General features: G+C 42.8%; 1 protein-coding gene across 4 annotated transcripts in view; it reads right to left on the bottom strand.

Moving 5' to 3' along the window:
- LOC123162768 (disease resistance protein RGA5) overlaps positions 1-14,994 on the bottom strand; it is a 31,763-nt gene extending 16,769 nt beyond the window's left edge. For 2 of the 4 annotated variants that reach the window (XR_006481462.1, XM_044580532.1), the window contains exons 1-2: positions 14,763-14,994; positions 14,512-14,665 (exon numbers count right to left, since the gene is read on the bottom strand). Coding sequence is in view for 3 of the 4 variants with exons in the window: in XM_044580532.1 (XP_044436467.1) it covers positions 14,512-14,623 (112 nt within the window). In the remaining variant the exon portion in view is untranslated. Of the gene's footprint in view, positions 1-14,511; positions 14,673-14,762 lie in introns of all 4 variants that reach the window. The other 2 variants (XM_044580533.1, XM_044580534.1) reach the window with 2 other exon arrangements.
- Positions 14,995-15,330: the final 336 nt, after the last annotated feature.

Below are 15,330 nucleotides of genomic sequence, written 5' to 3'. Positions count from 1 at the left end.
GGATTTGCGAAGAGTGGAGATGTTATGCATATGGGAGATGACAACCCACATGAGATTGTGGGCATTGGTTATGTTCAGACCAGGACATATGATGGCATGATACGCATGTTGACATATGTCAGACACAAACCAGGCATGGCCAGAAACCTCATCTCGTTGAGTACTCTTGACGCCAAAGGGTACAAACTCTCCGGTTCAGGTGGAGTTCTGAAGGTAACAAAAGGTTCCCTCGTTCATATGATAGGTGACATGAATTCTGCTAAGTTGTACTCCCTCCATAAAGAAATATAAGAGCATTTAGATTACTAAAGTAGTAATGTAAACACTCTTATATTTGTTTACATAGGGAGTATGTTCTGAGAGGAAGCACTATTACTGGTACTATTGTTGCTGATGTTACTTCTGATAAATCCAGTAAAACTAATATTTGGCATATGTGCCTTGGGCATATGAGTAAACTTGGCATGGTAAAATTCACCAAGAGAGAACTTCTGGATGGTTGCAATGTAAGTGAGTTGGTGTTTTGTGAGCACTGCATTTTTGGTAAGCACAAAAGGGTAAAGTTCAATATTGTTGTTCATACCACAGAAGATATATTAGATTATGTACATGTTGATTTGTGGGGACCTTTCTGTAAACCCTCACTTGATGGTGCTCGTTATATGCTTAAAATTATTGATGATTGCTCTAGAAAAGTGTGGTCTTATTTTCAGAAAAATAAATATGATGTGTTTGGTGCCTTTAAGGATTGGAAAGTTATGGTAGAAAGGCAAACTAAGAGGAAGGTAAAAATACTTCGTAATGGCAATGGTATGGAATTATGTTCAAAAGTTTTTAACAGTTATTGCAGAAACTTGGGCATCGTCAGGCACCACACTGTCCCATACACTGCTCAACAGAATGGTGTGGTTGAGCACATGAATAGAACCATCATCTCCAGGGCTTGTTGCATGTTGTCCAATTCTCGCATGGGCAAACGTTTTTGGGCTGAAACCGCCTCTACCGCTTGCTACCTCATCAACAGGCCACCATCCATTCCATTTAATAAGAAAACTCCCATTGAGGTATGGTCTAGTACACCAGCTGATTATTCAAAATTGAGAGTTTTTGGTTGCACTGCATATGCACATGTTGATAATGGAAAACTTGAGCCTAGAGCTATTAAGTGTGTGTTTGTTGGTTACGGATCAGGAGTAAAAGGATACAAGTTATGGGATCCTGAAACTAATAAGGTTTTTATGAGCAGGAGTGTTGTTTTCAATGAATTTGTTATGTATCATGATGACCTGTCCACAGATACTTTTGATATAGAGCCACAACGAGTTACTATGCATGTGCAACACTTTGATGAGGAAGAACATGCAATTGCAAATAATGATGATGTTGCTCCAGATGCACATGTTGATGACAATGTTGATGATGCTCCAGATACGGAGGTTCACGATGATGATGTTGTGCAACACTCACCCCCTGTTTTGCAGCAAGTTCAGTCTCTTGTAGATGGTAGGAGCAAGAGAGTCATTAAGAAATCTAAATGCCTAATTGAAGAGTGTGACATTGTTCATTATGCTTTCAGTTGTGCAGAACATCTTGAGAACATCCATGAGGCCATCCACATACACTGAAGCCATTGTTTCCGGTGGCCGTGATATGCCTCCGTCATATCTATAATTTTTTATTGTTCATGCCAATATTTTACAACTTTCACATACTTTTGACAACATTTTATATGATTTATTGGACTAACCTATTGGTCCAGTGCCCAGTGCCAGTTCCTGTTTTTTGCTTCGCAGAATATCCATATCAAACAAAATTAAAACGCGATAAAAATTTACGAATAATTATTTTGGAATATATGAGATTTTTTGGAGGTGGAGTCAATGCAAACGGGGGCCCACAGCCCCCAACATACACCAGGGTCTTGTGCCCTCCTCGAATATTGGTTCGAGCTCTACTTCGGGCGCAAGTAATCTTATATCCGGAAAAAAAATCATGTTAAAATCTCAGTGAAACCAGAGTTACGGATCTCTGGATATTTAAGAAATGGTTTTCGGCCAGATCTGAGGAACGCGAAACAGAAGAGAACAGAGGGATAGATCCAATCTCGGAGGCGATCCCACCCCTCCGCCGCATGGAGGGCATGGACCAGAGGGGGAACTCTCCTCCCATCTAGGGGGGAGTCCAAGGAAAAAGAAGGAGGAGGGGGCTCTCTCCCCCTCTCTCCCGGTGGTGCCGGAGCACCGCCGGGGCTAGGATCGTGACGGCGATCTACATCAACAACCTTGCTACCATCAACACCAACGTTCTTCCCTCTATGCAGCGGTATAACACCCCTTCTCCCCACTGTAATCTCTACTTAAACATGGTTCTCAACACTATATTTTTTTCCCAATTTACGAAACGAGTAAAGAGACTTGACGGTAACGAGATTGAACTAGGTATAGAGATATCGACGATTGAATCTCGGGAAAGTAACATACCGACCGACAAAGGGAATTACTTATGTTGTCATAAAGGTTCAACCGATAATAGGTCTGAAGGAAATATGCCCTAGAGGCAATAATAAAGTTATTATTTATTTCCTTATTTCATTATAAATGTTTATTATTCATGCTAGAATTGTATTAACCGGAAACATAATACATGTGTGAATACATAGACAAACATAGTGTCACTAGTATGGCCTCTACTTGACTAGCTCGTGAATCAAAGATGGTTAAGTTTCCTAGCCATGGACAAAAGAGTTGTCATTTGATTAACGGGATCACATCATTAGGAGAATGATGTGATTGACTTGACCCATTCCGTTAGCTTAGCACACGATCGTTTAGTATGTTGCTACTGCTTTCTTCATGACTTATACATGTTCCTGTGACTATGAGATTATGCAACTCCCGTTTACCAGAGGAACACTTTGTGTGCTACCAAACGTCACAACGTAACTGGGTGTCTCCGAAGGTACATGTTGGGTTGGCGTATTTCGAGATTAGGTTTTGTCACTCCGATTGCCGGAGAGTATCTTGGGCCCTCTCGGTAATACTCATCACTTAAGCCTTGCAAGCATTGCAACTAATGAGTTAGTTGTGGGATGATGTATTATGGAACGAGTAAAGAGACTTGCCGGTAACGAGATTGAACTAGGTATTGGATACCGACGATCGAATCTCGGGCAAGTAACATACCGATGACAAAGGGAACAACGTATGTTGTTATGCGATTTGACCGATAAAGATCTTCGTAGAATATGTAGGAACCAATATGAACATCCAGGTTCCACTATTGGTTATTGACTGAGAATAGTTCTAGGTCATGTCTACATAGTTCTTGAACCCGTAGGGTCCGCACGCTTAACGTTACGATGACAGTTTTATTATGAGTTTATAAGTTTTGATGTACCGAAGTTTGTTCGGAGTCCTCGATGTGATCACGGACATGACGAGGAGTCTCGAAATGGTCGATACGTAAAGATCGATATATTGGATGACTATATTCGGACTTCGGAAAGGTTCCGAGTGATTCGGGTATTTTTTGGAGTACCTGAGAGTTACGGGAATTCGCCGGGAGAAGTATTGGGCCTTATTGGGCCATACGGGAAAGAGAGAGGGGCTGCCTAGGGCAGGCCGCGCCCCCCCCCCCAAGGCCTAGTCCGAATTGGACTAGGGGGAGGGCCGCACCCCCTCCTTCCTTCCCTTCTCTCTTCCCTTTCCTTCTCTCCTACTCCTACTACATGGAAGGTCTCCTAGTTGGACTAGGAAAGGAGGGAATCCTACTCCCGGTGGGAGTAGGACTCCTCCCTGGCACGCCCTCCCTTGGCCGGCCGCCCCCTCCCCCTTGCTCCTTATATACGGGGGCAGGGGGGCACCCCATGACACACAAGTTGATCTACGGATCGTTCCTTAGCCGTGTGCGGTGCCCCCCTCCACCATATTCCACCTCGGTCATATCGTCGCGGAGTTTAGGCGAAGCCCTGCGCCGGTAGAACATCATCATCGTCACCACGCCGTCGTGCTGACGGAACTCATCCCCGACGCTTTGCTGGATTGGAGCCTGGGGAACGTCATCGAGCTGAACGTGTGCTGAACACGGAGGTGCCGTACGTTCGGTGCTTGGATCGGTCGAATCGTGAAGACGTACGACTACATCAACCGTGTTGTCATAACGCTTCCGCTTACGGTGTACGAGGGTACGTGGACAACACTCTCCCCTCTCGTTGCTATGCCATCACCATGATCTTGCGTGTGCGTAGGAAATTTTGAAATTACTACGTTCCCCAACAGTGGCATCCGAGCCTAGGTTTTATGCTTGATGTTATATGCACGAGTAGAACACAAGTGAGTTGTGGGCGATATAAGTCATACTGCTTACCAGCATGTCATACTTTGGTTCGGCGGTATTGTTGGATGAAGCGGTCCGGACCGACATTACGCGTACGCTTACGCGAGACTGGTTCTACCGACGTGCTTTGCACACAGGTGGCTGGCGGGTGTCAGTTTCTCCAACTTTAGTTGAACCAAGTGTGGCTACGCCCGGTCCTTGCGAAGGTTAAAACAGCACTAACTTGACAAACTATCGTTGTGGTTTTGATGCGTAGGTAAGAACGGTTCTTGCTAAGCCCGTAGCAGCCATGTAAAACTTGCAACAACAAAGTAGAGGACGTCTAACTTGTTTTTGCAGGGCATGTTGTGATGTGATATGGTCAAGACGTGATGCTATATTTATTGTATAAGATGATCATGTTTTGTAACCGAAGTTATCGGCAACTAGCAGGAGCCTTATGGTTGTCGCTTTATTGTATGAAATGCAAACGCCCTGTAATTGCTTTACTTTATCACTAAGCGGTAGCGATAGTCGTAGAAGCAATAGATGGCGTAAATGACAACGATGCTACGATGGAGATCAAGGTGTCGCGCCGGTGACGATGGTGATCATGATGGTGCTTCGGAGATGGAGATCACAAGCACAAGATGATGATGGCCATATCATATCACTTATATTGATTGCATGTGATGTTTATCCTTTATGCATCTTATCTTGCTTTGATTGACGGTAGCATTTTAAGATGATCTCTCACTAAAAATTATCAAGAAGTGTTCTCCTTGAATATGCACCGTTGCCAAAGTTCGTCGTGCCCAGACACCACGTGATGATCGGGTGTGATAAGCTCTACGTCCATCTACAACGGGTGCAAGCCAGTTTTGCACACACAGAATATTCAGGTTATACTTGACGAGCCTAGCATATATAGATATGGCCTCGGAACACGGAGACCGAAAGGTCGAGCGTGAATCATATAGTAGATATGATCAACATAGTGATGTTCACCATTGAAACTACTCCATCTCACGTGATGATCGGACATGGTGTAGTTGATATGGATCACGTAATCACTTAGAGGATTAGATGGATGTCTATCTAAGTGGGAGTTCTTAAGTAATATGATTAATTGAACTTTAATTTATCATGAACTTAGTCCTGGTAGTATTTTGCAAATTATGTTGTAGATCAATAGCTTGCGTTGTTGCTTTCATATGTTTATTTTGATATGTTCCTAGAGAAAATTGTGTTGAAAAATGTTAGTAGCAATGATGCGGATTGGATCCGTGATATGAGGTTTATCCTCATTGCTGCGCAGAAGAATTATGTCCTTGATGCACCGCTAGGTGACAAACCTATTGCAGGAGCAGATGCAGACGTTATGAACGTTTGGCTAGCTCAATATGATGACTACTTGATAGTTTAGTGCACCATGCTTAACGGCTTAGAATCGGGACTTCAAAGATGTTTTGGTCATGGACCATATGAGATGTTCCAGGAGTTGAAGTTAATATTTCAAGCAAATACCCAAGTTGAGAGATATGAAGTCTCCAACAAGTTCTATAGCTAAAAGATGGAGGAGAATCGCTCAACTAGTGAGCATGTTCTCAGATTGTCTGGGTACTACAATCGCTTGAATCAAGTGGGAGTTAATCTTCCAGATAAGATAGTGATTGATAGAGTTCTCTAGTCACCATCACTAAGTTAGTAGAACTTTGTGATGAACTATAGTATGCAAGGGATGACGAAAACGATTGCCGAGCTCTTCGTGATGTTGAAATCGATGAAGGTAGAAATCAAGAAAGAGCATCAAGTGTTGATGATTGACAAGACCACTAGTTTCAAGAAAAGGGCAAAGGGATAGAAAGGGAACTTCAAGTAGAATGACAAGCAAGTTGTCACTCCCGCGAAGAAGCTCACAGCTGGACCAAAGCCTGAAACTGAGTGCTTACACTGCAAAGGAAATGGTCACTGGAAGCGGAAATGCCCTGAATATTTGGTGGATAAGAAGGATGGCGAAGTGAACAAGGGTATATTTGATATACAGGTTATTGATGTGTGCCTTACTAGTGTTTATAGTAGCCCTTGAGTATTTGATACTTGTTCAGTTGCTAATATTAGTAACTCGAAACAGGAGTTATATAAATAGAGACTGGTTGAAGGGGAAGTGACGATGAGTGTTGGAAGTGGTTCCAAGATTGATATGATCATCATCGCACACTCCCTATTCCTTCGGGATTAGTTTTAGACCTGAATAATTGTTATTTGGTGACAGCGTTGAGCATGAACATTATATTTGGATCTTGTTTGATGCGAGACGGTTATTCATTTAAATCAGAGAATAATGGTTGTTCTATTTATATGAGTAATATCTTTTATGGTCATGCACCCTTGAAGAGTGGTCTATTTTTATTGAATCTCGATATTAGTGATACACATATTCATAATGTTGAAGCCAAAAGATGCAGAGTTGATAATGATAGTGCAACTTATTTGTGGCACTGCCGTTTAGGTCATATCGGTGTAAAGCGCATGAAGAAACTCCATACTGATGGACTTTTGGAATCACTTGATTATGAATCACTTGGTACTTGCGAACCGTGCCTCATGGGCAAGATGACTAAATCACCGTTCTCCGGTACTATGGAGAGAGCAACAGATTTGTTGGAAATCATACATACAGATGTATGTGGTCCGATGAATGTTGAAGCTCATGGCGGATATCGTTATTTTCTCACCTTCACAGATGATTTGAGCAGATATGGGTATATCTACTTAATGAAGCACAAGTCTGAAACATTTGAAAAGTTCAAAGAATTTCAGAGTGAAGTGGAAAATCATCGTAACAAGAAAATAAAGTTTCTACGATCTGATCGTGGAGGAGAATATTTGAGTTACGAGTTTGGTTTACATTTGAAACAATGCGGAATAGTTTCGAAACTCACGCCACCTGGAACACCACAAAGAAATGGTGTGTCCGAACGTCGTAATCGTACTTTACTAGATATGGTGCGATCTATGATGTCTCTTAGTGATTTACCGCTATCGTTTTGGGGTTATGCTTTAGAGACAACTGCATTCACATTAAATAGGGCACCATCTAAATCCGTTGAGACGACGCCTTATGAACTGTGGTTTGGCAAGAAACCAAAGTTGTCGTTTCTTAAAGTTTGGAGTTGTGATGCTTATATGAAAAAGTTTCAACCTGATAAGCTTGAACCCAAATCGAAGAAGTGCGTCTTCATAGAATACCCAAAGGAAACTGTTGGGTACTCCTTCTATCACAAATCCAAAGGGAAAACATTCGTTGCTAAGAATGGATCCTTTCTAGAGAAGGAGTTTCTCTCGAAAGAAGTGAGTGGGAGGAAAGTAGAACTTGATGAGGTAATTGTACCTGCTCCCTTATTTGAAAGTAGTTCATCACAGAAATTTGTTCCTGTGACTACTACACCAATTAGTGAGGAAGTTAATGATGATGATCATGAAACTTCATATTAAGTTACTAAAGAACCTCGTAGGTTTTCCAGAGTAAGATCCGCACCAGAGTGGTACGGTAATCCTGTTCTGGAAGTTATGTTACTAGACCATGACGAACCTACGAACTATGAAGAAGCGATGGTGAGCCCAGATTCCGCAAAATGGCTTGAGGCCATGAGATCTGAGATAAGATCCATGTATGAAAACAAAGTATGGACTTTGATTGACTTGCCCAATGATCGGCGAGACATTGAGATTAAATGGATCTTTAAGAGGAAGACAGACGCTGATAGTGTTACTATCTACAAAGCTAGAATTGTCGCAAAAGGTTTTCGACAAGTTCAAGGTGTTGACTACGATGAGAGTTTTTCACTCATATCTATGCTTAAGTCTGTCTGAATCATGTTAGCAATTGCCACGTTTTATGAAATCTGGCAAATGGATGTCAAAACTGCATTCCTTAATGGATTTTTAAAGAAGAGTTGTATATGATGCAACCAGAAGGTTTTGTCGATCCGAAAGGTGCTAACAAAATGTGCAAGCTCCAGCGATCCATCAATGGACTGGTGCAAGCATCTCGGAGTTGGAATATACGCTTTGATAAGTTGATCAAAGCATATAGTTTTAATACAGACTTGCGGTGAAGCCTGTATTTACAAGAAAGTGAGTGGGAGCACTACAACATTTCTGATAAGTATATGTGAATGACATATTGTTGATCGGAAATAATGTAGAATTTTTCTGGAAAGCATAAAGGAGTGTTTGAAAGGAGTTTTTCAAAGAAAGACCTTGGTGAAGTTGCTTACACATTGAGCATCAAGATCTATAGAGATAGATCAAGACGCTTGATAAGTTTTTTCAATGAGTACATACCTTGACAAGATTTTGAAGTAGTTTAAAATGGAACAGTCAAAGAAAGAGTTCTTGCCTGTTTTGCAAGGTGTGAAGTTGAGTAAGACTCAAAACCCGACCATGGCAGAAAATAGAAAAGAATGAACAGTCAGTCATAGGTTCTATAAAGTATGCTATGCTGTGTACTAGACCTATTGTATACCTTGCTCTGAGTTTGGCAAAGGAATACAATTTTGATCTAAAAGTAGATCACTAGAACAGCGGTCAAGAATATCCTTAGTGAGGACTAAGGAGATGTTTCTCGATAATGGAGGTGATAAAAGAGCCAGTCGTGAAAAGTTACAACGATGCAAGCTTTTACACCAATCCAGATGACTCTAAATCTCAATCTGGATACACATTGAAAGTGGGAGCAATTAGCTAGAGTAGCTCCATGCAGAGCATTGTGGACATAGAATATTTGCAAAATACATACGGCTCTGAATGTGACATACCCGTTGACTAAACTTCTCTCATGAGCAAAACATGATCATACCTTAGTACTCTTTGGGTGTTAATCACATAGCCATGTGAACTAGATTATTGACTCTAGTAAACCCTTTGGGCGTTGATCACATGACGATGTGAACTATGGGTATTAATCACATACAGATGTGAATCTTGGTGTTAAATCACATGGTGATGTGAACTAGATTATTGACTCTAGTGCAAGTGGGAGACTGAAGGAAATATGCCCTAGAGGCAATAATAAAGTTATTATTTATTTCCTTATTTCATGATAAATGTTTATTATTCATGCTAGAATTGTATTAACCGGAAACATAATACATGTGTGAATACATAGACAAACATAGTGTCACTAGTATGCCTCTACTTGACTAGCTCGTGAATCAAAGATGGTTAAGTTTCCTAGCCATGGACAAAAGAGTTGTCATTTGATTAACGGGATCACATCATTAGGAGAATGATGTGATTGACTTGACTCATTCTGTTAGCTTAGCACACGATCGTTTAGTATGTTGCTACTGCTTTCTTCATGACTTATACATGTTCCTGTGACTATGAGATTATGCAACTCCCGTTTACCAGAGGAACACTTTTTGTGCTACCAAACGTCACAACGTAACTGGGTGATTATAAAGGTGCTCTACAGGTGTCTCCAAAGGTACATGTTGGGTTGGCGTATTTCGAGATTAGGTTTTGTCACTCCGATTGTCAGAGAGGTATCTCTGGGCCCTCTCGGTAATACTCATCACTTAAGCCTTGCAAGCATTACAACTAATGAGTTAGTTGTGGGATGATGTATTAGGAACGAGTAAAGAGACTTGCTGGTAACGAGATTGAACTAGGTATTGGATACCGACGGTCGAATCTCGGGCAAGTAACATACCGATGACAAAGGGAACAACGTATGTTGTTATGCAGTTTGACCGATAAAGATCTTCGTAGAATATGTAGGAACCAATATGAACATCCAGGTTCCACTATTGGTTATTGACCGAGAATAGTTCTAGGTCATGTCTACATAGTTCTTGAACCCGTAGGGTCCGCACGCTTAACGTTACGATGACAGTTTTATTATGAGTTTATAAGTTTTGATGTACCAAAGTTTGTTCGGAGTCCCGGATGTGATCACGGACATGACGAGGAGTCTCGAAATGGTCGAGACGTAAAGATCGATATATTGGACGACTATATTCGGACTTCGAAAAGGTTCCGAGTGATTCGGGTATTTTTTGGAGTACCTGAGAGTTACGGGAATTCGCCGGGAGAAGTATTGGGCCTTATTGGGCCATATGGGAAAGAGAGAGGGGCTGCCTAGGGCAGGCCGCGCGCCCTCCCAAGGCCTAGTCCGAATTGGACTAGGGGGAGGGCCGCACCCCCTCCTTCCTTCCCTTCTCTCTTCCCTTTCCTTCTCTCCTACTCCTACTACATGGAAGGTGTCCTAGTTGGACTAGGAAAGGAGGGAATGCTACTCTCGGTGGGAGTAGGACTCCTCCCTGGCGCGCCCTCCCTTGGCCGGCCGCCCCCTCCCCCTTGCTCCTTATATACGGGGGCAGGGGGCACCCCATGACACACAAGTTGATCTACGGATCGTTCCTTAGCCGTGTGCGGTGCCCCCCTCCACCATATTCCACCTCGGTCATATCGTCGCGGAGTTTAGCCGAAGCCCTGCGCCGGTAGAACATCATCATCGTCACCACGCCGTCGTGCTAACGGAACTCATCCCTGACGCTTTGCTGGATTGGAGCCTGGGGAACGTCATCAAGCTGAACGTGTGCTGAACACGGAGGTGCTGTACGTTCGGTGCTTGGATCGGTCGAATCGTGAAGACGTACGACTACATCAACCGCGTTGTCATAACGCTTCCGCTTACGGTCTACGAGGGTACATGGACAACAGTCTCCCCTCTCGTTGCTATGCCATCACCATGATCTTGCGTGTGCGTAGGAAATTTTGAAATTACTACGTTCCCCAACAAGGTCTTCGTGGAATATGTAGGAATCAATATGGGCATTCAGGTCCTGCTATTGGTTATTGACCAAAGAGGTGTCTCGGTCATGACTACATAATTCCCGAACCCGTAGGGTCGCACGCTTAATGTTCGTTGAGGCTAGAGTAGTATTGGGATATTTGATGAGTGGTAACCAAATGTTGTTTGGAGTTCCGGTTGAGATCCTGGACGTCACGAGGAGTCTCGGAATGGTCGAGAAGTAAAGATTTATATATGGGAAGTCATATTTTGGGTTCTAGAAAAAGGTGCGGTTTTTTCGGTATTGTACCGGGAAGCTTCCAGAAGGTTACAGAGGATTCCGGAGGGACCCAGAAGTCCACAGGTGGGTCCACCATGACCCAAGGGCTAGAATGGTCTGTGGGGAGGTGCCCTGGACCTATCGTCCTAGGCGCACCAAGTCCTCAAAAGCCCATGTGGCCAGGGAAGGCAAAAAAGGAAGGAGTCCTAGTAGAAATAGGATTGGACTTGGAGTCCAAGTCCTCTCCACCTTAGCTGCGCCCTAGGGCTTGGAGGGGCTGTTTCCCACGCCCCTCGACCTATATATAGAGAGGAGGGGCTGCCCCATGAGGACACACCAAGCCCTTGGCACCCCTCTCTCTCATGTTACTCCATAGTTCCACCACCTCATCCCGGTGACGCTTAGCGAAGCGCTGTCGGTGCTCCACCGCCATCATCACCACCACGCCGTCGTGTTAGTTGTGATCCATCTACTTCTCCTCTCTCGCTTGCTGGATCAAGAAGAAGGAGACGTCATCGAGCCGCACGTGTGCTAAACTCAGAGGTGTCATCCGTTCGGCACTAGATCGGTTGGATCGTGATCGGATCGCGAAGAGTAAGACTACATCAACCGCATGATAAATGCGTCCACTTGGGGATCTACAAGGGTATGTAGATGCTCTTCCCCTCTCGTAGCTATGCATCTTCATGGATAGATCTTGCGTGTGCGTGCAACGTTCCCTAATAGGCATATGGTGTTCCAGAAGATTACATTGATGACAACTTGGCGATGGCAGAGAGCACTGCTATCTTCTTTGTCAAGCAATTTGCAATGACTATGGTAGAAGTGTTTGTTCCACAGTACTTGAGAGCACCCAATGCTCAGGACACTCAGAGGCTTTTGGAGATGAACAAAGCTCGAGGGTTTCCAGGTATGCTCGGGTATGTGGATTGCATGCATTGGAAATGGAAGAACTGCCCAAAAGCATGCCATGGACAATTCAAGGGTCATGGGAAGGATGCCACTATCATTCTTGAGGCAGTTGCTGATCATGAAACATGGTTTGGCATGCATATTTTGGGATGCCTGGATCTTGCAACCACATCAATGTGCTCGACCGGTCACCTCTGTTTGCCAAGTTAGCAAATGGAGAAGCACCACCAGTGACCTTCGAAGCAAATGGACGCACATACAACTATGACTACTATCTTGCAGATCGGATCTACCCAAGGTGGAGTACATTTGTCAAGCCAGTTGCAAAACCCGAAGGTAAGAAAGAACTCGTCTTTCACAATGCACAAGCGGCCGCTAGAAAAGATGTTGAGAGTGCTTTCGGGATTTTGCAATCTCAATTTGCTATTGTGCGAGGACCATCTAGATTCTGGGATCAAAAGATCCTTTGGTACATCATGACTACTTGCGTGATTATGCATAATATGATCATTGAGAACGAGCGTGGAAAACATTTAGATTACAACTTCTATCACTTGATGGGCATTCCTGTTAACCCCATGCGAAAAGAACAGTGCATCAGACGTTTCATGAAGGTGTACAGCGAGATTAGAGACACCGATGTGCATGATCAACTCCAGAAAGATTTGATGGAAGAGCATTGTAAATGGCATGACGAAAGAGCCGCATAGATTCATAATTTGTTTGTGCAAAACTATGTTGTATTGTGCAAAACTATGTCGTATTGTGCAAAACTATGTTGTATTTGTGTTGCATCTGATCTCGTGCATTTGAAGAACTATGTAATAATTTGATATCGTGGACATGTATAATTTTTTTATGTTGTTTTTAGATGTTTTTTGTAATATGTGCGGCTGTATAGTGGCTGAATAATAGCCGCGCGGCCGCCGGCCGGTTTTGCATCTTCGTTTTGGACCATCTGTTGGAGTTGCTCTTTTTTTACATCTCCGTTTTGAACCATCTGTTGGAGTTGAGCATTTTTCATAGATGTAAAAAACACTTTTTGGTGCTCCAAATTTGGACCATCACCGGTTTGGACCACCAAATATACATCATCTATTGAAGATGCTCTAAGGATTTGGTTTTTGTGCACAACAACTTGCGTCTACTTCCAAGGAAGTGCAAAGTCTATGAAAGTGCGCCAAGCCGAATGTGGTATGCTGGTGGCGATGGTCTTGAAGGCTTTGGTGGTGTTGGTAGTCTTGAAGGTGCTGATCTGGCACTCGATGAAACGGAATTTGAGCAAGGGATGGATGGAGATGAAGCATCTCAAGCTCGACGCCTTGGCTTTCAACTTGCCATTTTTTAATATTTATGGTACAACTTATTATTATATTTAATTTGTGATGCACTGTTGAACTATTTTATTCATCCTCTTTACATATACCTGCCGTAACCCAGTTAGTTAAATTTTGGATTTTTTTCCTTCACTGTAATTATTGTACCCCTATAATGTAAGTACTCCATCCGTTTTATAATGTTGTGTATACAGATTTTTTGAAAAGTCAAACCTGACAAACTTTGATCAATTTTGTGCAGAAAAATATTTACATCTAGAATGCCAAACATTTTTCATTGGATTTATCATAATATGTACTTTTATATTTCATATATTTGGTATTGTGGAATAAATGTTTTTTCTATAAATTCGGTCAAATTTTTGAAATATGACTTTAAAAAAATCTATGTGCACTATATTATGAAATGGAGGTAGTAATAGAGAGGGAGTGGTACGTAACATGGATGGAATGAATCATGTAGAGGATTAGATCCCACAGACCGAACAAAGCCTAAGGGCTTATTTGGTTAATCCCTCCCACAAAGGAATTGGAGAGGATTGAGGTGGATTTTGACTTGTACGGGATCAAATTTCTCAATCCCATACAAACCCCTTCAAATCAAGGAACCGAACAACACAGGGAAAAAGGCAGAGAAAAGGGAAATATCGCCTCTGTTCACTGGGAAGTACTCCGGCTAGAGAAAATCCATCGGTGCCACCCTTGGGTGCAAATGCTAGAAATGATTACAATGTGACATAAAAAAAAGGGCTTCCTTTTAAGTACAGGGAGAACAGTTGCAAGCAACAGGGCATTCCTTCTAGTTTATCATATCACAATGGAAATGAAACAAGTTATGCAGTCATTAGTAGGTGAGAGGGACTCACCTTTGGCAGGATTTGGATCAGAGAGAACGCCCTTGTGCGCCTCATGAGGAGATTTCTCGGCCTCCTCCTCTACAATCTCCACTTCTTCCTTGGACTCTCGCAGGTGCTCCATCAATCAGAACCCGCTACCGCTACTGCATCTCTCCGCCTCTGCCTACGATCTTATAATATTTAAAAGGACAAAAGAAAGACGGAGATTCATGCAGATGCTGGCGAAAGGGAGGCCTGCTGACTGGTCGAACAACACTTACCAAGCACTGTCAAATGTCAATACAAGGAAACGAGGTAAGCTTGCCGATCGAGCTTGGTCTTTCTTCGGCGGTGTTTCCAAGAAATGGGAGAGCCGTTTTTGTGTCTCTTCCCTACATCAGAGCTTCGCTTCTTCGTTGACTATGTTTATCCTCGGCACGATGCATCCATGGCGAGCTTATGGTGGGTATGGAACTAGTCTTCCAGTGTCTACATTCGCTGCTCAAGGCAGATGAGTTGTATTTTGAACTGTTCAATTAATGACCACTGTTATATACTAGTATTCAAAACAAAGAACCACCTATCGCGCCACCCCCATTTATTTATTATTTGTTGACCATATATGTTTCATCCTACCCACTATGTGCTGTACTCCATACTTGTTTCTTATTTGTATAGACCCAGTCCTCCTGTGTCTCCATTCACTGTTCGAGGCAGATGAGATAATGGTTGTTCAACTAATCAATTATTATTATTTTATTCAACCGGGCATCCCCTTTCCATTAATTGCTTAATGGAAATACAAAGTTCACCGAACCATGGTCTTTTTTCCGCGGTGTTTCCGAGAAA

This window comes from Triticum aestivum, chromosome 7B (genome assembly GCF_018294505.1).
Source record: "Triticum aestivum cultivar Chinese Spring chromosome 7B, IWGSC CS RefSeq v2.1, whole genome shotgun sequence".
In the NCBI taxonomy this organism is placed as follows: Eukaryota; Viridiplantae; Streptophyta; class Magnoliopsida; order Poales; family Poaceae; genus Triticum; species Triticum aestivum.
The sequence above is the reverse complement of the archived record's forward strand: the minus strand, read 5'-3'. Positions and strand labels throughout refer to the sequence as shown.